General features: G+C 42.3%; 1 protein-coding gene across 3 annotated transcripts in view; it reads right to left on the minus strand.

Annotated features, from left to right (window-relative positions):
* nrp2a (neuropilin 2a) overlaps positions 1 to 10,209 on the minus strand; it is a 57,251-nt gene extending 47,042 nt beyond the window's left edge. For all 3 annotated transcript variants that reach the window (XR_006009458.1, XM_041978555.1, XM_041978554.1), the window contains exons 1-2: positions 9,355 to 10,209; positions 1,642 to 1,813 (exon numbers count right to left, since the gene is read on the minus strand). Coding sequence is in view for 2 of the 3 variants with exons in the window: in XM_041978555.1 (XP_041834489.1) it covers positions 1,642 to 1,813; positions 9,355 to 9,430 (248 nt within the window). In the remaining variant the exon portion in view is untranslated. The remainder of the gene's footprint in view (positions 1 to 1,641; positions 1,814 to 9,354) is intronic.
* Between the last annotated feature and the right edge of the window lie 4,715 nt (positions 10,210 to 14,924).

Genomic DNA, 14,924 nt, shown 5'->3' on the forward strand with positions numbered 1-14,924 from the left:
CAATAAAACTGTCTATGGAGAAGAGAGTAAAGGGAGCATTTTTAAGTTTTCGCTTCCTCCTCCGCCTCCTTCAGCCTCCTCCCTCCCTGCATGCCTTGGGCTGTGAGAAACCGCTTGACACACTGCTTATCAACAGCTGAGCCATGCCTTTCACAACCGCTGCAGCAGGAACTTCACTGTGCTCCAGCGTTTACACTGTGGCACTGGTGTTAAAGCCGACTAACATATTGCAAAAGAGATAATTATGCACCATTTTGCCTTTGACAAAAAAAGTGACAAAAAGCGCAGAGACATCAAAATAACATTTCCAGTTTGCCGCTTCAAACCTGACACAGCCCCGTGAAAAGAGCTGACAATCATTACAAAACCTTTCCCCAGAGCAGCCATTGATGCTCATGAAAGTAACATTTTTCTCCTGGCCATATTTGTCAGTGAACACCCATCTGGTGTTATTAATTCTTGAATATACAGAGGAAAGGAGGCTGGTGCAAGGAGGGGAGAAATAAATGGCCAAAATTGGGAAAATAATTTTAGATGCATCTCTGAACCTGTGTTCATTTTACAGAAAAAAATGTGGTCAAAATGGGCAGATGTGAAACTCTCCCTGAGCTGGTTGTTTAAAACTGGATTAAACACTGGAGACTGAGTTCTTCCCCGTCTCCAATGAGGTCAAAGACAATAGAAGACCATATGATTTGGATTATTCATGTCTTTGAGAAAGGAAACTGACCAATGGGATTATATCCAGATAAACAGCTGGGTCTCATTGCCTTCTTCTGCTTTTTCATCCCCTCCCTGTTTATCCTCTTTCTTCGCCTTGACCGCCCCCTAAAATCCCACCCTGATTTTGCTCTTTCATCCTGTCTGAATTTATCTTCTCCCACTGCCTTGCGTACCCCCATTCAGACATACAGATCTTGAATGCTGCTTGGCATTTCATTATCAGATGGAGAAAGATTGCTGCATGATAGTCTTGATAATGTTAGACAGATTTTTCTGGTTTTAAACATCATAAAACAAAGATATAATCAACCATATAGCATACTTTCTTGCTTCCATCATCAAATTAAAAAGAGGAAATACACATGTACTATTTAATGCACAATATGAGTCATTCTTTCCATTCCCTTTTTACTCTGGCTCGTTTTGGTAATTTGTCTGAAAACAGACCAAAAACCTTGAGATGTGGAAGTCGAAATGAGCAAGATTTCCTTCTCCTTTAAATGCTGAGGTTTACGGTTGCAGCAGGCAGCCGTGCCCTTGAGCAAGGAATTCAACCTGGTAATTGGCCTAAAGAGGCCTTCAAAAGGCTAAAGCTAAAGAGAGTGGTTTTGCTTGACAGCGTCCAGGGTGAAATGAGTGCAATGGTGTGAAAGCCAAAAAGAAAATCACAGTCATGCTTTTACAGAGAGCTTATGATTAAACTCTCTTTTGTAACTGACCTGTTGTAGTCAAAATGTGGAAAATGTTTCAATGGCTTGTGATACAGGATTATAACTGTATGCTTTAAAAGAAGATGTCTTATTTGAGAAACAAATGCTTTTCCAGGATACTATTGAAAATGTCAGCTGTAATCATCAGTCAGGCAGAATAATTGCACACTAAGAAATGTTAGACTTGTGACAGGACTCCTGATCTTACTTGCAGTCGAGCCTTTCAATCTCAAAGTGAGGGTTGAAGTTGAGGACGATGCGCTGCGAGGGTTCTGGCGCAGTGATGATCCAGTGGCAGTTCTGGTGAGGAGGGTACTCCAGAGGATAACCAGGGGAGGTGATGTAACCAGCCTCACTGGCATCTAAGACACCTCCACACTCTGGCATTTTATAGGGAGGACAGAGACAGAAGGGTGGGGTAAAAATAGGAGGTTAGTCAATGTGAAAGACTAAATGCGGACATTTTAAAGCATTTCTACATCCTGTTATTTATATGGCAGACATCAACCCCAATAAATCCCCAGTAAATGTAAATGTAGACTCCCACGGCTGGAAGTGTGGTTCAGACGGCACTCTTTAATTTACCTTGTTTCTCTATATGAAGATGTGATGAGCAACAAATAAACAGTAAAACAAAGAAACCAATTTAGGCCTTCAGTTAGGAGAAAATTAAAAAAACCTCTCCATTGTGGATTCTCAACGCGAGCGGGACCACATGGGTGAGCTATAAAAACAATAAAAAATCATCATTGTGCATTTGGTGAATGCTCACACAAGCAGGGAAGCACACAGAGGCTTTTTCACCCCTCTTCCACACCCAGGCTCTTATCTCCCTCCTTCTCCGTTGGGAGCGTTCCTCCAAGTGTAATTGTTGCTCCGGCAAGCCAATCTGCAAACATTAGGACACATTCCCTGATCCTATCACGCTCTCCCAGGAACAATAGCCTACCAATAGCATCGCTCAGCAGGCTTAGACAGGAAGTGACACGCAGACGGTCTGTCTAGCGGGGTTCTGCGGGTCACCCCAACTCTGTAATGAGAAGCTAACACTGCAACAAAGGCCCCATTCTCTACTTACACCCCGATGGCTACAACAGCTCTCATGCTTTGCGTTATCTCTCACAAACACGCTAAACACATCAACTCACATGCACATACAAAAGGAACATGTATGAGTATTCTGGATGCCACACATACACAGCACTGTGCACACTGGTTCTTTGATTACATCTTATTGTCATACATTGAACTAAACATATTCTCCATGACAACAGCAGGGGGTGATTTAGCTCTCTAGCTAACGCTGTATATGACTGCATGTGTGTCGGGGTGGGGTGTTTAGTGCTCCAGTGGGATCACTAAATGTAATGAACTTTATATTGAGCTCAAAGAGCCTTGACAATATTGTCGCCGGTCTTGCATGGCCAGTGATGGAAAACGTCACACACAGGAAGGAAATCTGTGACAAGCTCATTTTTGTGCTGTAGCTCCATTAAAAATGCACAACCTAACGTTGAGGATTAACCACTCAGCCTTTCAAATGAATCTCCTATTGACATAAATGGGTTATTTTGCTCTTGTTCTTTCAATTTTTTGTGAAAAACACAAAAAAGGAAGTGGGGGGAAAAAAACAAAACAAAACAAGCACCAAAGGCTTGAAGTGTAATAGACCCTTCAAGTGTTGACATTTCCACCGCCTATTGTGCTTAAAAGGCACACTTAAGATTCTCTGACATTTGATAGAGCTGCAATGGCTTCCTTACTTTGTTATAGTGGAGAGGAGCAACGCCTACGCTCGCGCATCAGCTGCGCACAGCTGACGGTAATTTTTAGGCAAGTCCGTGACTTCAGCCTCCCACAGATACACATAAAAGCTACTGGTAAAATATATATACAACACACATACAGGTTTGGCCCTAAATGTGCACAGGATAGCACTCACATGCATGCATTAACGTACACCCACACAGCTGCTGCTGCATGTTCAAACGGCCGCCCACGCTTGTGTTCCTCTTTGAGGGCCTGTCAATCACAAGGGCCGGCAGAGGTGGAAAAAATAGCTAGCTGAAAATGTTCAAAAAGATAGTAGGGATGGGAAAGAATGACTGAAACAGACAGAAAGCCACACACATACACGCACAAACATCTCTTTATCTGCTGTGACTGTGCAGACAGACGGTCATTGTTGAGAAGCCTATGGAGGGAACGGTGTGCAGGAGGCTATCGGTGCGCGGAGCCTCAGCAGATTAAGCCCTTTGGGGAGAAATCCTGCAGCCTCAACACTTTTTCCCTGAGCTGCCCATTCAATGGCCTCCAAGGGAGGATGAAGAGTCAGGAGAGGAGGGAGGGAGGAAAAAAGGGATGACAGAGTAGAGAAAAACGGAAGATGGAAAAAGCAGAGATGAGTGAGGATGGGCTGAACGGACGAGGGATTGAGGCAGAAAGGGGGAGATTGATCCGAAGGGGAGGAGGATGATGGGTGGGTGTGTGCTCATAGGTGGGAACAGAGAATAAGGGATGAGTGACAGGCGTGCAGAGAAAAAGGTGATGAGGAAGAAGAAATACAGAGGGTGAGGAAGGGCAGAAGAAAGATGCTGCGTGTGTGCAGAGAGCCTGACGAGCCTCATTAAGACATACCCCCTGTAGACACTGACCTCACTGGGAAACCTCTGTCAGTCAGCTAACACGCACACACAGTGGGACTGTCGGCATGTGTGTGTGGCAATCTAGCAACAATATCCAACTACGTTTAAAGATCTGATGACAGATGTTTGTGTTTTGCCCTTATTTTTTGATCATTCATTGCAGTTAGTACAGTATACATACGTGCGTGTGCTGGTGTGTTTTTGGTTGCATATTGGATGAGTAACAAGAGGGAATCACTCAGGAGCTGCCAGAAAGATTCATGAATTAGACTGTCTCTTCTAGTACAGTAGTCCATCTGTCTACACTCATGCACACACACACAGAAGTGCACATATGTTCCTACCAAGCAGGGACCACAACCCTATTATACCAGTACAATAACACCACTATGTGAGTGTGTGTATACTGAATGTGAAGAGTGTGCTGTGTGGATAAAGTTTAAATCCAGCTGAAATACTATAAAGAGTCATGTAATCTATTTTTTAGTGATTGTATCAGTGAAGTGAGTTAACTCCCTGTGCATGTGTGTGCCTACATTTCCTAGCCAGTCCCAATCAAGTCAAACTCAGAGATGTCTTTGTAGCAGCTGTGAGCGCCTCTATCTTCATTATCTGAGAAAATGTGCATATGTCTGCATGTCTTTGCTCCCGCCCTGCAATGTGTGTGTAAATGCACATCCATGCTCTCATTTCTATTAGCTGCCTTATCAGGGAAGCATGGCGTCATGCTCTGGAATAAGCCGCGAGTGTGGGGACGATAAATCCCTCCATCATTCCTAGTGTCTGGTGCCCATCCCTTGCCACCGCGCTGCCACCACCTCCACCACCTTAATTAAAAAGTGCTATCACCCAGAGTGAGGGAATATGAGGAGAGAGTGGGCAGCGCTCATCCATTCAGTCAGAGTGAGGGTTCACTCTCTGGCTGGTTTTTAATCTCAACTGTTTCACAGTGGGCTGGACCAAAGGAGGAGGAGGAGGAGGAGGAGGAAGGGAGACAAAAAAAAAAAGTTATTCACTTCGACTGCGTTACATCTCCATACTAGGAGAAATTATCCCATTTATGTTTCAAAATAATCAATAGACTGATTTAAAAGCTTTCTTCAAGTTATTTTATTACTAACTGCACCTATTGAATGCACATGTGAGTAAAAGTTGATGTTTATTTCATAAGCAAATTAGGATCGCAGTGGCCCTGAGGTGCAAAACTTAAATAAATAAATGAATGAATGAATGAATGAATAAATAAATAAATAAACCTCACAAAGTATTAAAAAGCATTCAAAAACTAAATGCACAACTGCAAAAGTAAAACAATCTAGAAAACACTAAAACGTTTAAGAAAAAACTAAATGATTTGAAAAATTTGGTTTTCTTTTGTTAATCTTTTGGAAATTTTTGTCTTTCCCATTTTGTAACATTTCTTGAAAAATAACAGTTTAATTCTAGAGCCAATTTAAGAAACAACCAGAGAAAGCTAAACAAATAAATAATGAGTAAAAATGAGTTAAGATTAACGATAAAATATCAAATGAATAAGTAAAATACATTTTAAAAAGTCATTAAAAGCGGCCCTGTTTTAATTTTTTCAAATGTTTTTGTGGATTTTCTGTTTGTACATTGTTATTTTACACCTTTATCTTTCTGAAATTTTTTATTTACATGGATCAGACACAATTTAATATAAAGTTAAACCTACATGTGCTATATGTGTACACATTAAACCCCTCACTCATTGTGCACAGTGACTCATTTATATGCTGCACTGAACCCACTGTAGGTGCAGAAATATCTATATTTTCTATGGCGAAATCAGATTTTAATAAATAAATCTAAAATGTAAAGGATTTAATTAAATTTTAACAAAAGGCACATGAGTAACAATCAGCTCTGGTATGCAACAGCTTTTTGTTAAACAGTGTTAAATGTGTTTAAAGCACAATCTCTTAAGAACTAACAAAAGCCACATAAAGAGCAGATAAAATCCCCAAATCCTCTTTTCCCCTCAGTGTCTCTTCTTTCTTGCTCCCTCCCAACTCCTCCCTCTCTAACAGGATAAGTGCCCCATGCTAATCAGCTAAATGCACAGTGCTGGCCATCATGATCAATGGTTCAATGGATCAATCGAGTAAACAGATGGTTGCTGGTGCCTGCAGGAGGGGGTAATGGTGTGGGCCTAATCCTAAACACTACCTGACTACAGTATCATGTCTCCTTGTCCCTCGATGCACTCCTTTATCCCTGTGCAATGGTGTCAAACCTGCACCACCAAAGCACTTTCCACACAAGCCTCCCCCCCCGTCTAGGCTGGAAACAGCAGAGTAGGCATCAGCAAGGGGAAGCTGTGAAGAATTGAGCTTTGCTGCAGGAGCCTTGATGATTTGTCACCACCCTCTACCCCCCACCTTACAGAGTGTTACCTTTCAGCGGAACTGACTGCTTAAAAAAGAGAAAAAAATCACCCTTTGTGTTATTTGTACCTCTCACAAAAGATGTTCTTCTAAATTTAAATTCGCACCCCGAACTGCACTGCTCTTAACCCGGCTTTGCTATCCGCCTAAAGTACATGTAAAATACTTTGCCTCTTGACAATGCTCACACCTTCCAGCCCCGATCTAAAGCCATCCCTGAGCACCAGTTAAGACCACTATGCGGCTAATGCGACAGACTGAAAGAGCAAGCTTTGTTTTATTTATAGGGGTCTTGTTTTTAATTTCACCCCGAGTGCGGTAGGCTGTTCCAAGGCTTTGAGTGAGCCTGTGACTCTCATACCTGACTGGTATTGAACGGGCTGCTCTGTTTGTCTTCGGCTATGAATGCTAATAGGTGACCTTGTTTTCGCAGCTGATACCTCTGAGGCTTGGGTAGATTAAAACGCAAAGAAATTCAAAGAATTGAAGGGTGGGCTGCCAAGAAGAGGAGCAGGGAAGGAAAAGAGAAGGGAGAAAGGGAAAGAAATTTTCATTCAGGAGGTAAAACTTTGCAAAGAAATTATTAAATAACAAGAAACCCAACTCTGGAAGTAAACGATACCATAGAGGATGCACAGCCGCCCACTCAATAAACATGCAAATGAGCTGCTTAATGGCTTGAATATTAATGCTTGTGGTAGGCAGTAATTAATGTACATGTCACCGAGTCAAACTATAGTGATTACAGTACAAGTGAAGTGGAAGTCTAGAAAAAAGCATTAAAACATTACAATATTGAGTCTTTTCTATTTCATGAGCTAGAACCAAATATCTACCTTGAGACCATGAAAAAATGCCTGTGGCATGCATGAGTTTGCTCCAAAACACTCTAAAATAACCCTTTTGCTACTGTAAATGTATTAACTTTTGACAACCCACACAGTATATACCATCAAAAAGTATGGACTCTTTGGAAAGCACAAACTTTTGATGTGACTCTAGTGTGCTTAACTTTAATGAGAGTGTCGTTCCATAACAGTGTGTGCGGTTGACAGACTTCACCTCTTTTATCTTTAACCTCCCTGTAGAGCTCCGGCTGTGATTTTACCCCACATTAGCTGTGTCAACCCAGATGATAGTGTCACCTCGTAACCCTTAATGCGATCTGTTCCCTGCGCCCAGTGCCATTTTAACTCTGTGACCTCTGTAATGCTTTGATGTTGCCCTCTCCTCTCACACAATGCACAATCCCCCCATCTCCTCTCCAAGTCTTGCTCTCCCTTGTTGCCTCTTGTGGCCTGACGGACGGCATCCTCTTCTCTTTTCTTTGCCTCCACTTCTCTATAGTCACTGTTTCTTTGCCCCAAGCCAGCACCCTCTGTCTTTCCCTCCTCTGTTTCTACTTTTCTCTCTATCAGTCTCTCTTCCCTCTGGCATCTGTGTGTAATGCAGCTCTTGAGGGGGAGCATGGAGGCAAGGACATGTGGTGCAGTGTCTTGGCAGGAGAGGGAGAGAGTAGGGGGATCTAGCTTCTTGCTTGCCTGATGACTGCCAAGAGGCCCACATCTGTCAATGATCAGTGAGTACATGAGCAGCCAATACACGCACATTCACAGCGATGGTTTGAGTGACTGTCCTATTAAAAAAAGGAGCCTAAAAAAGAGGGGATGAGCCCATAGGAAGTGAGTTGAGCTTGGTTACACCAGCGGGTGGTGTCCTAAATCCTCAACAGTCATCATGGGATCATGATCAGCTCCTCATTTCCTCCCTATTCCCATTGTTAAGTAACTACAGCATTCCAGCCAAATATAAACAACATTAAACTATGCATTAGTTTACTTGTTTATTTGTGAATTACACATATAATGACGCTTATGCGCACAGCCGCAGACCAGCTTAGGTGGCAAAACTGAGTTTACTGTCTACTGTATGCTACCAGACTGTATACATGGATGAGTGAGCGCGGGTCATGTGTCATGGTGGCGTCACTTCTTAGCGTGGTGAACCCCAAAACGCAAACCCTCCAAACCTGTCCGGACACTGCTTGATCGTTTCTTGAGTTTTTACATAAACGCGGCAGCTGTTTCACGTCTGAAGTCTGTGCTCCAAGAGCCCGAAGAGTCATTAGGCTGAGGTATGGCACAGTGCCGTATCCGCACTTGTCCAGCAAGAAGGAAACCTGCTTAAGTACTTTAATCTCCTTGCTCATCCTTATGTGATTGTTGAGATCGCAAGGAGATGACGATGAGCTCCTGCTCTCAACCGCGTGCAGTAACCTCGAAGAAGCACGAGGAGCCACCGAAAGAGTCTTTCTATAAACCCTAAAACAAGAGCGCAGTTTTTACGCGTGGATTTTTGGACGCAAATGTGTCAGATTGACTTTTTTCCTCTTAAGCCATGTAAAGGGCTGCTTTCAGTCAGACAGGGGCAGTTTTCCGTTTCTGATTTTCTATTTGATTAAATAATCAAAGTTGTTCAGTTAAAACAAGCCACACTGGCTGGAATTAGTCACCGATTCAGAGCCATGGGTGATATGATGCTGATGAAACAAACGCATTTTACGAAAATCCTTCATGTGAGCTTTAGTCTTTTGCATTGCCTCCCATATTTACCAGTTTAAGCGGAAACAAGAGGGCACCAGGATTAATCACGAAATATTATGCCAACTGTCTGTGAAATAAAAACGTAAAAACACACAAACCATCAAAATGTAGATTTAAAGTGTCAAACCATTTGTCTTCCACAGGCTGGGAGGCATCATTGTGGTATAAAATTTAGACTAACTATGCACATATTCGTTTTCATTTGGCATGTTTTGGTTAAAATGTTCCATGCGTGCGTCAAAATCAAGAATGAACTGAAACTCACCCTCTTCTCCCTTGACTCTTAACGCCAGATGACACATTGCCATTAAAAATCCAATCAACGAAGACACAAAATCCATTTTGGATTAGGAAAAAAACTTGTGAAGCGCCGTAAGTGTCCGATGTTTCCACCTCGTAGGATATAAACGCTACGGTTCCTTAACAACAACCAAAAAAACAAAAAACAAACAAAAAAAAAAACACAACCGCTTCAGGACCCAAAACCGCTGGTAGTAGTAAAAAAATTAAAAAATTAAATGACACTTCAGTCTTTAAAGAAAAGAAAAAAACAACAAAAAATAAAAAAAGGGAATCCCACCACGTTTATCAAACCATTTGCGTGGAAAACTGTGCAACTACATGACATAGAGGAAATTCAGAGAATTCTCTTCGCGCAGCCCCTTTAAGTTGGTCCATTTAGAGGAGAGACGCCAATAAACCTCATCCAAAAATTAGTGGGTAAACAAACTCCTTGATCAATACGTCGTGCGCCTCGCAGCTTGGAGGCTTCGGGCGATATCTGAACAGCGGCTCCAGGGTGCGTCAAGTTCCGACAGAGGATCCCCTGTCCCCGAATCTCCCTCCCTGCGTCCCAGCGCAATTTGCGCACACGAGGGTTGCTTCTACTGCGGGAGCTTTGCAGCAACCAAAGTCCACGGCTTCCTCCAAAACAAATCCAAAGGTCAGAAGCTTTTCTTTATTTATTCTTTAATGAGGGACAAATGTAACAGGATGATAATAAAAAAAAGAGAGAGAGAGAGAAACCGTTCATGTCCCGTCACCTCCCGCCGTACCGCTCCTCTGCTCTATGTGCTGTAAAAGACTCTGCTTCGCCACAAGCGTGCGTCCTGCTACTGAGAGGTGTGTGGAGTGTGTGTGAGAGTGATCACTCTTTTGAGCCGGGCAGCTATCACGTTACAGTCACGGCGCCTGGGCTCCGCCCCCTCCCGTCGCTTCGCCGATTATAGGGAGGGATGGGGGGAACGCACGCTGTCCCTCCCGTCTCTCTCCTCAAACTCTCGCACAAAAAGATGCCACAGATATGAACTCTTCCATAGATAAGACCGAGATAAAACACTTTGTCATGGTAAACCAAAATTGTCCTGGGGCTGTTTTAGATCAGAAGGGGCAGATTAGGAATAATAATAATAATAATAATAATAATAATAATAATTGTAAGAAAAAAACAAAAAAAACGAGAAAGGGTGGAGAATGTGACTGAGGAGGGGGTGGTTCCTTAGCAAGCAGGCACATGGCCGCCTTTCACCACAAAAAACACATCAAACAACCAAACCAATGTCAGATCCCTCAACCCATAGGAGAAGAGCCCACCTCAGCCCTGCCCAATCTCAGCCCTGCAATCAGCAGACCTAAATACAGAGCGGGAGGCCGAGTAATGACACAGTAGTGAGCCCAAAATAATCTGCTGAGAAAGGCCTCTTCAGCGTTCTGCCCATGTGCCCTGCCTATGGCTTGTATTACCTTGTAATGTAATGGACTGAGGCCTGGCTGTATAATGACTGTATGTAGCCTTGCTGGCATCTTTATTTGGAACAGCTAGTTGCATTCCTACAGGTCAGAACACAGAAAAGTTGCATATCTATGACAGGAGCTTTTTTCGCCCTGAAATATATCTTAAAAGTGATGATGGTGTGTTAGCACAGCTGCTACAAGAATAGTCTCCTTTATTATCCCTCGATTGTGATAGTTGCAAGATGTAAACATTGTCAACAAAAGACCCCCATTGCCCTTGACAGAAGGTTGTGTGACAGTTCTGTGTGTCACCGTCTGTCTGTCACCTCAGTCAACTGTCATCCCCTGCTGCTCCACAACCCCCCACCCCCAAGGTTGACTCGATTCCATCAACTTACAGCTTCCTTACAGCTTGTCAGTCATTTTCAAGCCCACCTCTAGCTAGAGGGAGAGGTGGCTGTCAGACGTCAATCTGATTGGTTAATCTGAGCCTCTGGGTGGGGGTCTATACTGGTATAAACCAGTTTGCCACATGCTATATTGTGGATTTGTTTGAAGTTGATTAGAAATTAAATTTTACCTTTGTGTGTGTGTGGGAGTGTGTGTGTTATCTGATGAGAGAACACTGATTAAACACTTTCTGATGCGAGCAAGTGATCTTTGCTTAACCCCTGCACTGACCCTTTCACCGAGATAAGGAGAGAGGAGAGAAGACGCAGGCAGTATAAAACCTTCAAGCAACACTGGGTCACTTTCTGCTCAGTTCCCCCTCCCAGTCCCCAAGTGTCACTTGATACTCTCCTCTTCCATTTGTCAACATTTCTCCCCCCACCATCAGCTTTCAACCCCCCCAAATATTGGGTCAATGCATGGCCAGTGGGGAGATAAAGAGGGAACGTTGTGAGTGGAATGTGTTTGTAGTTATTTCTCAAGGAACACATACAATACAATGCAGTCTTGATATCTACACAACCCTTGGCTGCAGGTTGTGGCATTTAACTGCTGCAATGCACTTACCAGAGATGGCATGTCAAGGCATGTTATTACTACTTATACCAATGAACCAGATCTATTTACATAAAAGAATTATATGAATTGTAATAAAAAAAGGCACTTCCATAGGCCAAAAGAATACAGCAAAAGAAAAACCTGACAAGGGACATCTAAGTAGCTTCAGGCCAATATGGAGTGGTAAGTTGTGGTTCCACCCCTTCCATATGTTGTACTAATAACTAATAACTAATACTAAAGTAAAGCTGCACGGGTAAATACACAAAGAGGCAACACTAAAATTTAAAGATATTCACATTGAATAAGTCAGTTCTTCTGTGCATTTGATTGTTAATAAATGACCAAATTAATTAAAAGAACACCATGCCTAAATTAAAACATGGTGGAGGTTCCTTCATGGTTTGGGCCTGTTTTGCAAATCTTTTGAATGAGCACTGAATGTATCAAAGAAGTAATGAAATCAGAGGATTACCAACACAGTTTAGATCAACATGAGTAAGAAAACATTCATTAGTGTATCAGTAGCAAAAAAAAAAAGAAAAAAAAAGTGATTTCTGTTAACTGGTTGGAAAAAAAAAGTGTAGTACTGATAGAAGGTGGTAGTGTGGTTCTGCAGTAGTGGTACTAATTCAGTATAAGAAGTAGCTGTCCTAACAAAAACAACAGCTAACACATATATCAACAAGAGAAGAAAAAATAGCTTCCTTAGGAATTTCTTACAGCTGTTAAGTCATGCCAACTTAATCTTTGCCAGGTTGTATGTGTTTCCATTCATTTGGCAGTGGACTTCCAGCTACTGAGTCCCGACCGAAATCCACATAAAAACCATCGGACAGAACTGAAATGTTTAATATTTCCCAGGTATTTTTTTTTCTTTTCTTTTTAACTTGTCCTGTTCAGCATTGTAGCAAACAGAGTGATGGTCTGGCTGCTGTGTTGTGCCGAACAAATTTGCTTTGCTGAGGGGAAATTTATGGGTATAAGGCTCCTCTTGATAATCTATGTTTTTATTTCTATATTTATTTAAATATATTGTTTTCTCTAATTTATTTGGGATTATGGAATTCATCTAATCTTGCTGGCCCTGATTGGAGGGGACAGAAAAAAAAGACAGTAATGGAAAGAAGTAAAAAGGAAAGTGGAAAAAAGCAAGAGGAGACAAAGATACAGTAGATATAAGCAACGACCTTCAATCCAACCTAACACCAGACAACCAACTACCACACCTGTACAGAAACACAATAGAGAATGTCCTACAGTTTTTATAGGTAAACTAATCTGACAGTACTTAGGAGCTCCTAAAATAATAACCGAGACAACAACAAGATGTATCACGACAACCACAGTACCAAAGATACACACATAAAAACAAACAACAACAACAAACAAAAAGAAAAACCTAAACAAAAGTAGCTTGTGTATAAACCCACTGGACAACGCAGTGACTGCGTCAGCATGCAGAGTATGAGGAATGAGGAAGGAGCAGAGATGAGTGTGATCCTGCAAACGTGATCACGCCTCTACACAGTCTAGAGGCAGACTAGGGAGGTCCAGAGAACCGAGTGATCAGCAGCAATCCAGGAACACAAATCCAAGCCACCCCACCGCAAAGACTACCCTGGACACACACCGAGGGGTGGCAGTAGATCTCCCAGGTCTTTTTTAAAGGAAGTTGGAAGATATATATATATATATATATATATATATATTTTAGTCTTTTGCAGATTTTCAATACATTAGATTTTTTTAACCGAAGTTTGTATATTCAGTCGTGTGTATCCATATACATTCACACTTATTTGTGTTAATATTTAAAATTCTGTGCTTGTAATAATTCAGTGTTTCCTTCTGCAAATGAAACAAAACTCAGAGTAAAATTGAAACTAATATCCTTGCAGACATGCGGCATATATGTCTCAGTGTCAGAAGCTGTTTAAGTGCCACAGCAGTGAAATCAAACACCTAACCTGCAGCTGCAATATGTGAATCCTTTTTTCTGGTGTATTTTTCCTCAGGTCTTACCATCTGTATTCTCTCTCATCTTACTGCCACAAAATACAGTCGACAAATGGCTGCCATACAGTGCGACTCCTCACCTCAGCACACCTGTGCTGTGTTCAGTCATGGGTGGTAGAGGGGAACACAACAGGGTCTTTCTCCCCTGTTACATGTGTGTGTGTGTGTGAGAGAGAGAGTTAGAGAGACAGAGGAAGAGACAGATACCAGCCACTGCCATCCTGCCTCTCTTATCACAACTTGCCCTGGAGACTGACAGCATGACTGATAACTCTCCCTCTCTTTTTCTTTTTCTCCCCCATCTCCATCACATACAAACACACTCCTCTACTCTCTCGACATCTCTCATCCTCCCTTTTGCCCATCAGTGAGTTTTGCTAGTCTGCTGTCTGTAGGTTGGGTGGGGCAGGGGTGGGGGGGTCTGTAAAAGTCTAGCAGTTTGTTTTCTTTTAAGAGGCTGAGTGATCACGGTCGAAGCCCTTAGCTTTCTTTTCCTCATCACCGACATTCACAGCTTTAGATCTAATGGTGGGAGATAAGCCTTGATAGCCTTGATTTGACCCTATCAACAACTTAAGAGTGTGTATGTGTGTGTGCGGGGGTCAAGACAAGAGTTTTGTAGTCCCTTTGGTATTCATTGAAATGACACCTCAGCAAACAATATCAGAATTGCCACATATATGTACATGTATACAGTAATGCCTGCTTCATGTTTAATCTTTAAAACTGTTTTATTCAATATGCTGTGAATCTTCATGCTGCTCTTTGCTGCTGCAGTGACCCAATTTTCCCCTGGGATCATTAAAAATTCAACAGATCCTTATCTTATAGGCACATGTGCATGCACACACACATGCACATACATCTTAATCTAACCTATGATCATTTCAAATATTCCTTCTTTAATTCCTCCACTGAGCAGGATCTCTCGCATCTCGTGCTATTTCTAGACATGTTTCCACCATCGCAGTCCCGATGGGCCACCCAAGCTATGGGCATGCTCTGTCCGGACTAACAATTATACACAAACCCATACTTTAACCTACTGTACTGCTTACACGAATCTCTGCTGAG

The sequence above is a fragment of the Melanotaenia boesemani genome, chromosome 24, assembly GCF_017639745.1.
Source record: "Melanotaenia boesemani isolate fMelBoe1 chromosome 24, fMelBoe1.pri, whole genome shotgun sequence".
Lineage (NCBI taxonomy): Eukaryota > Metazoa > Chordata > Actinopteri > Atheriniformes > Melanotaeniidae > Melanotaenia > Melanotaenia boesemani.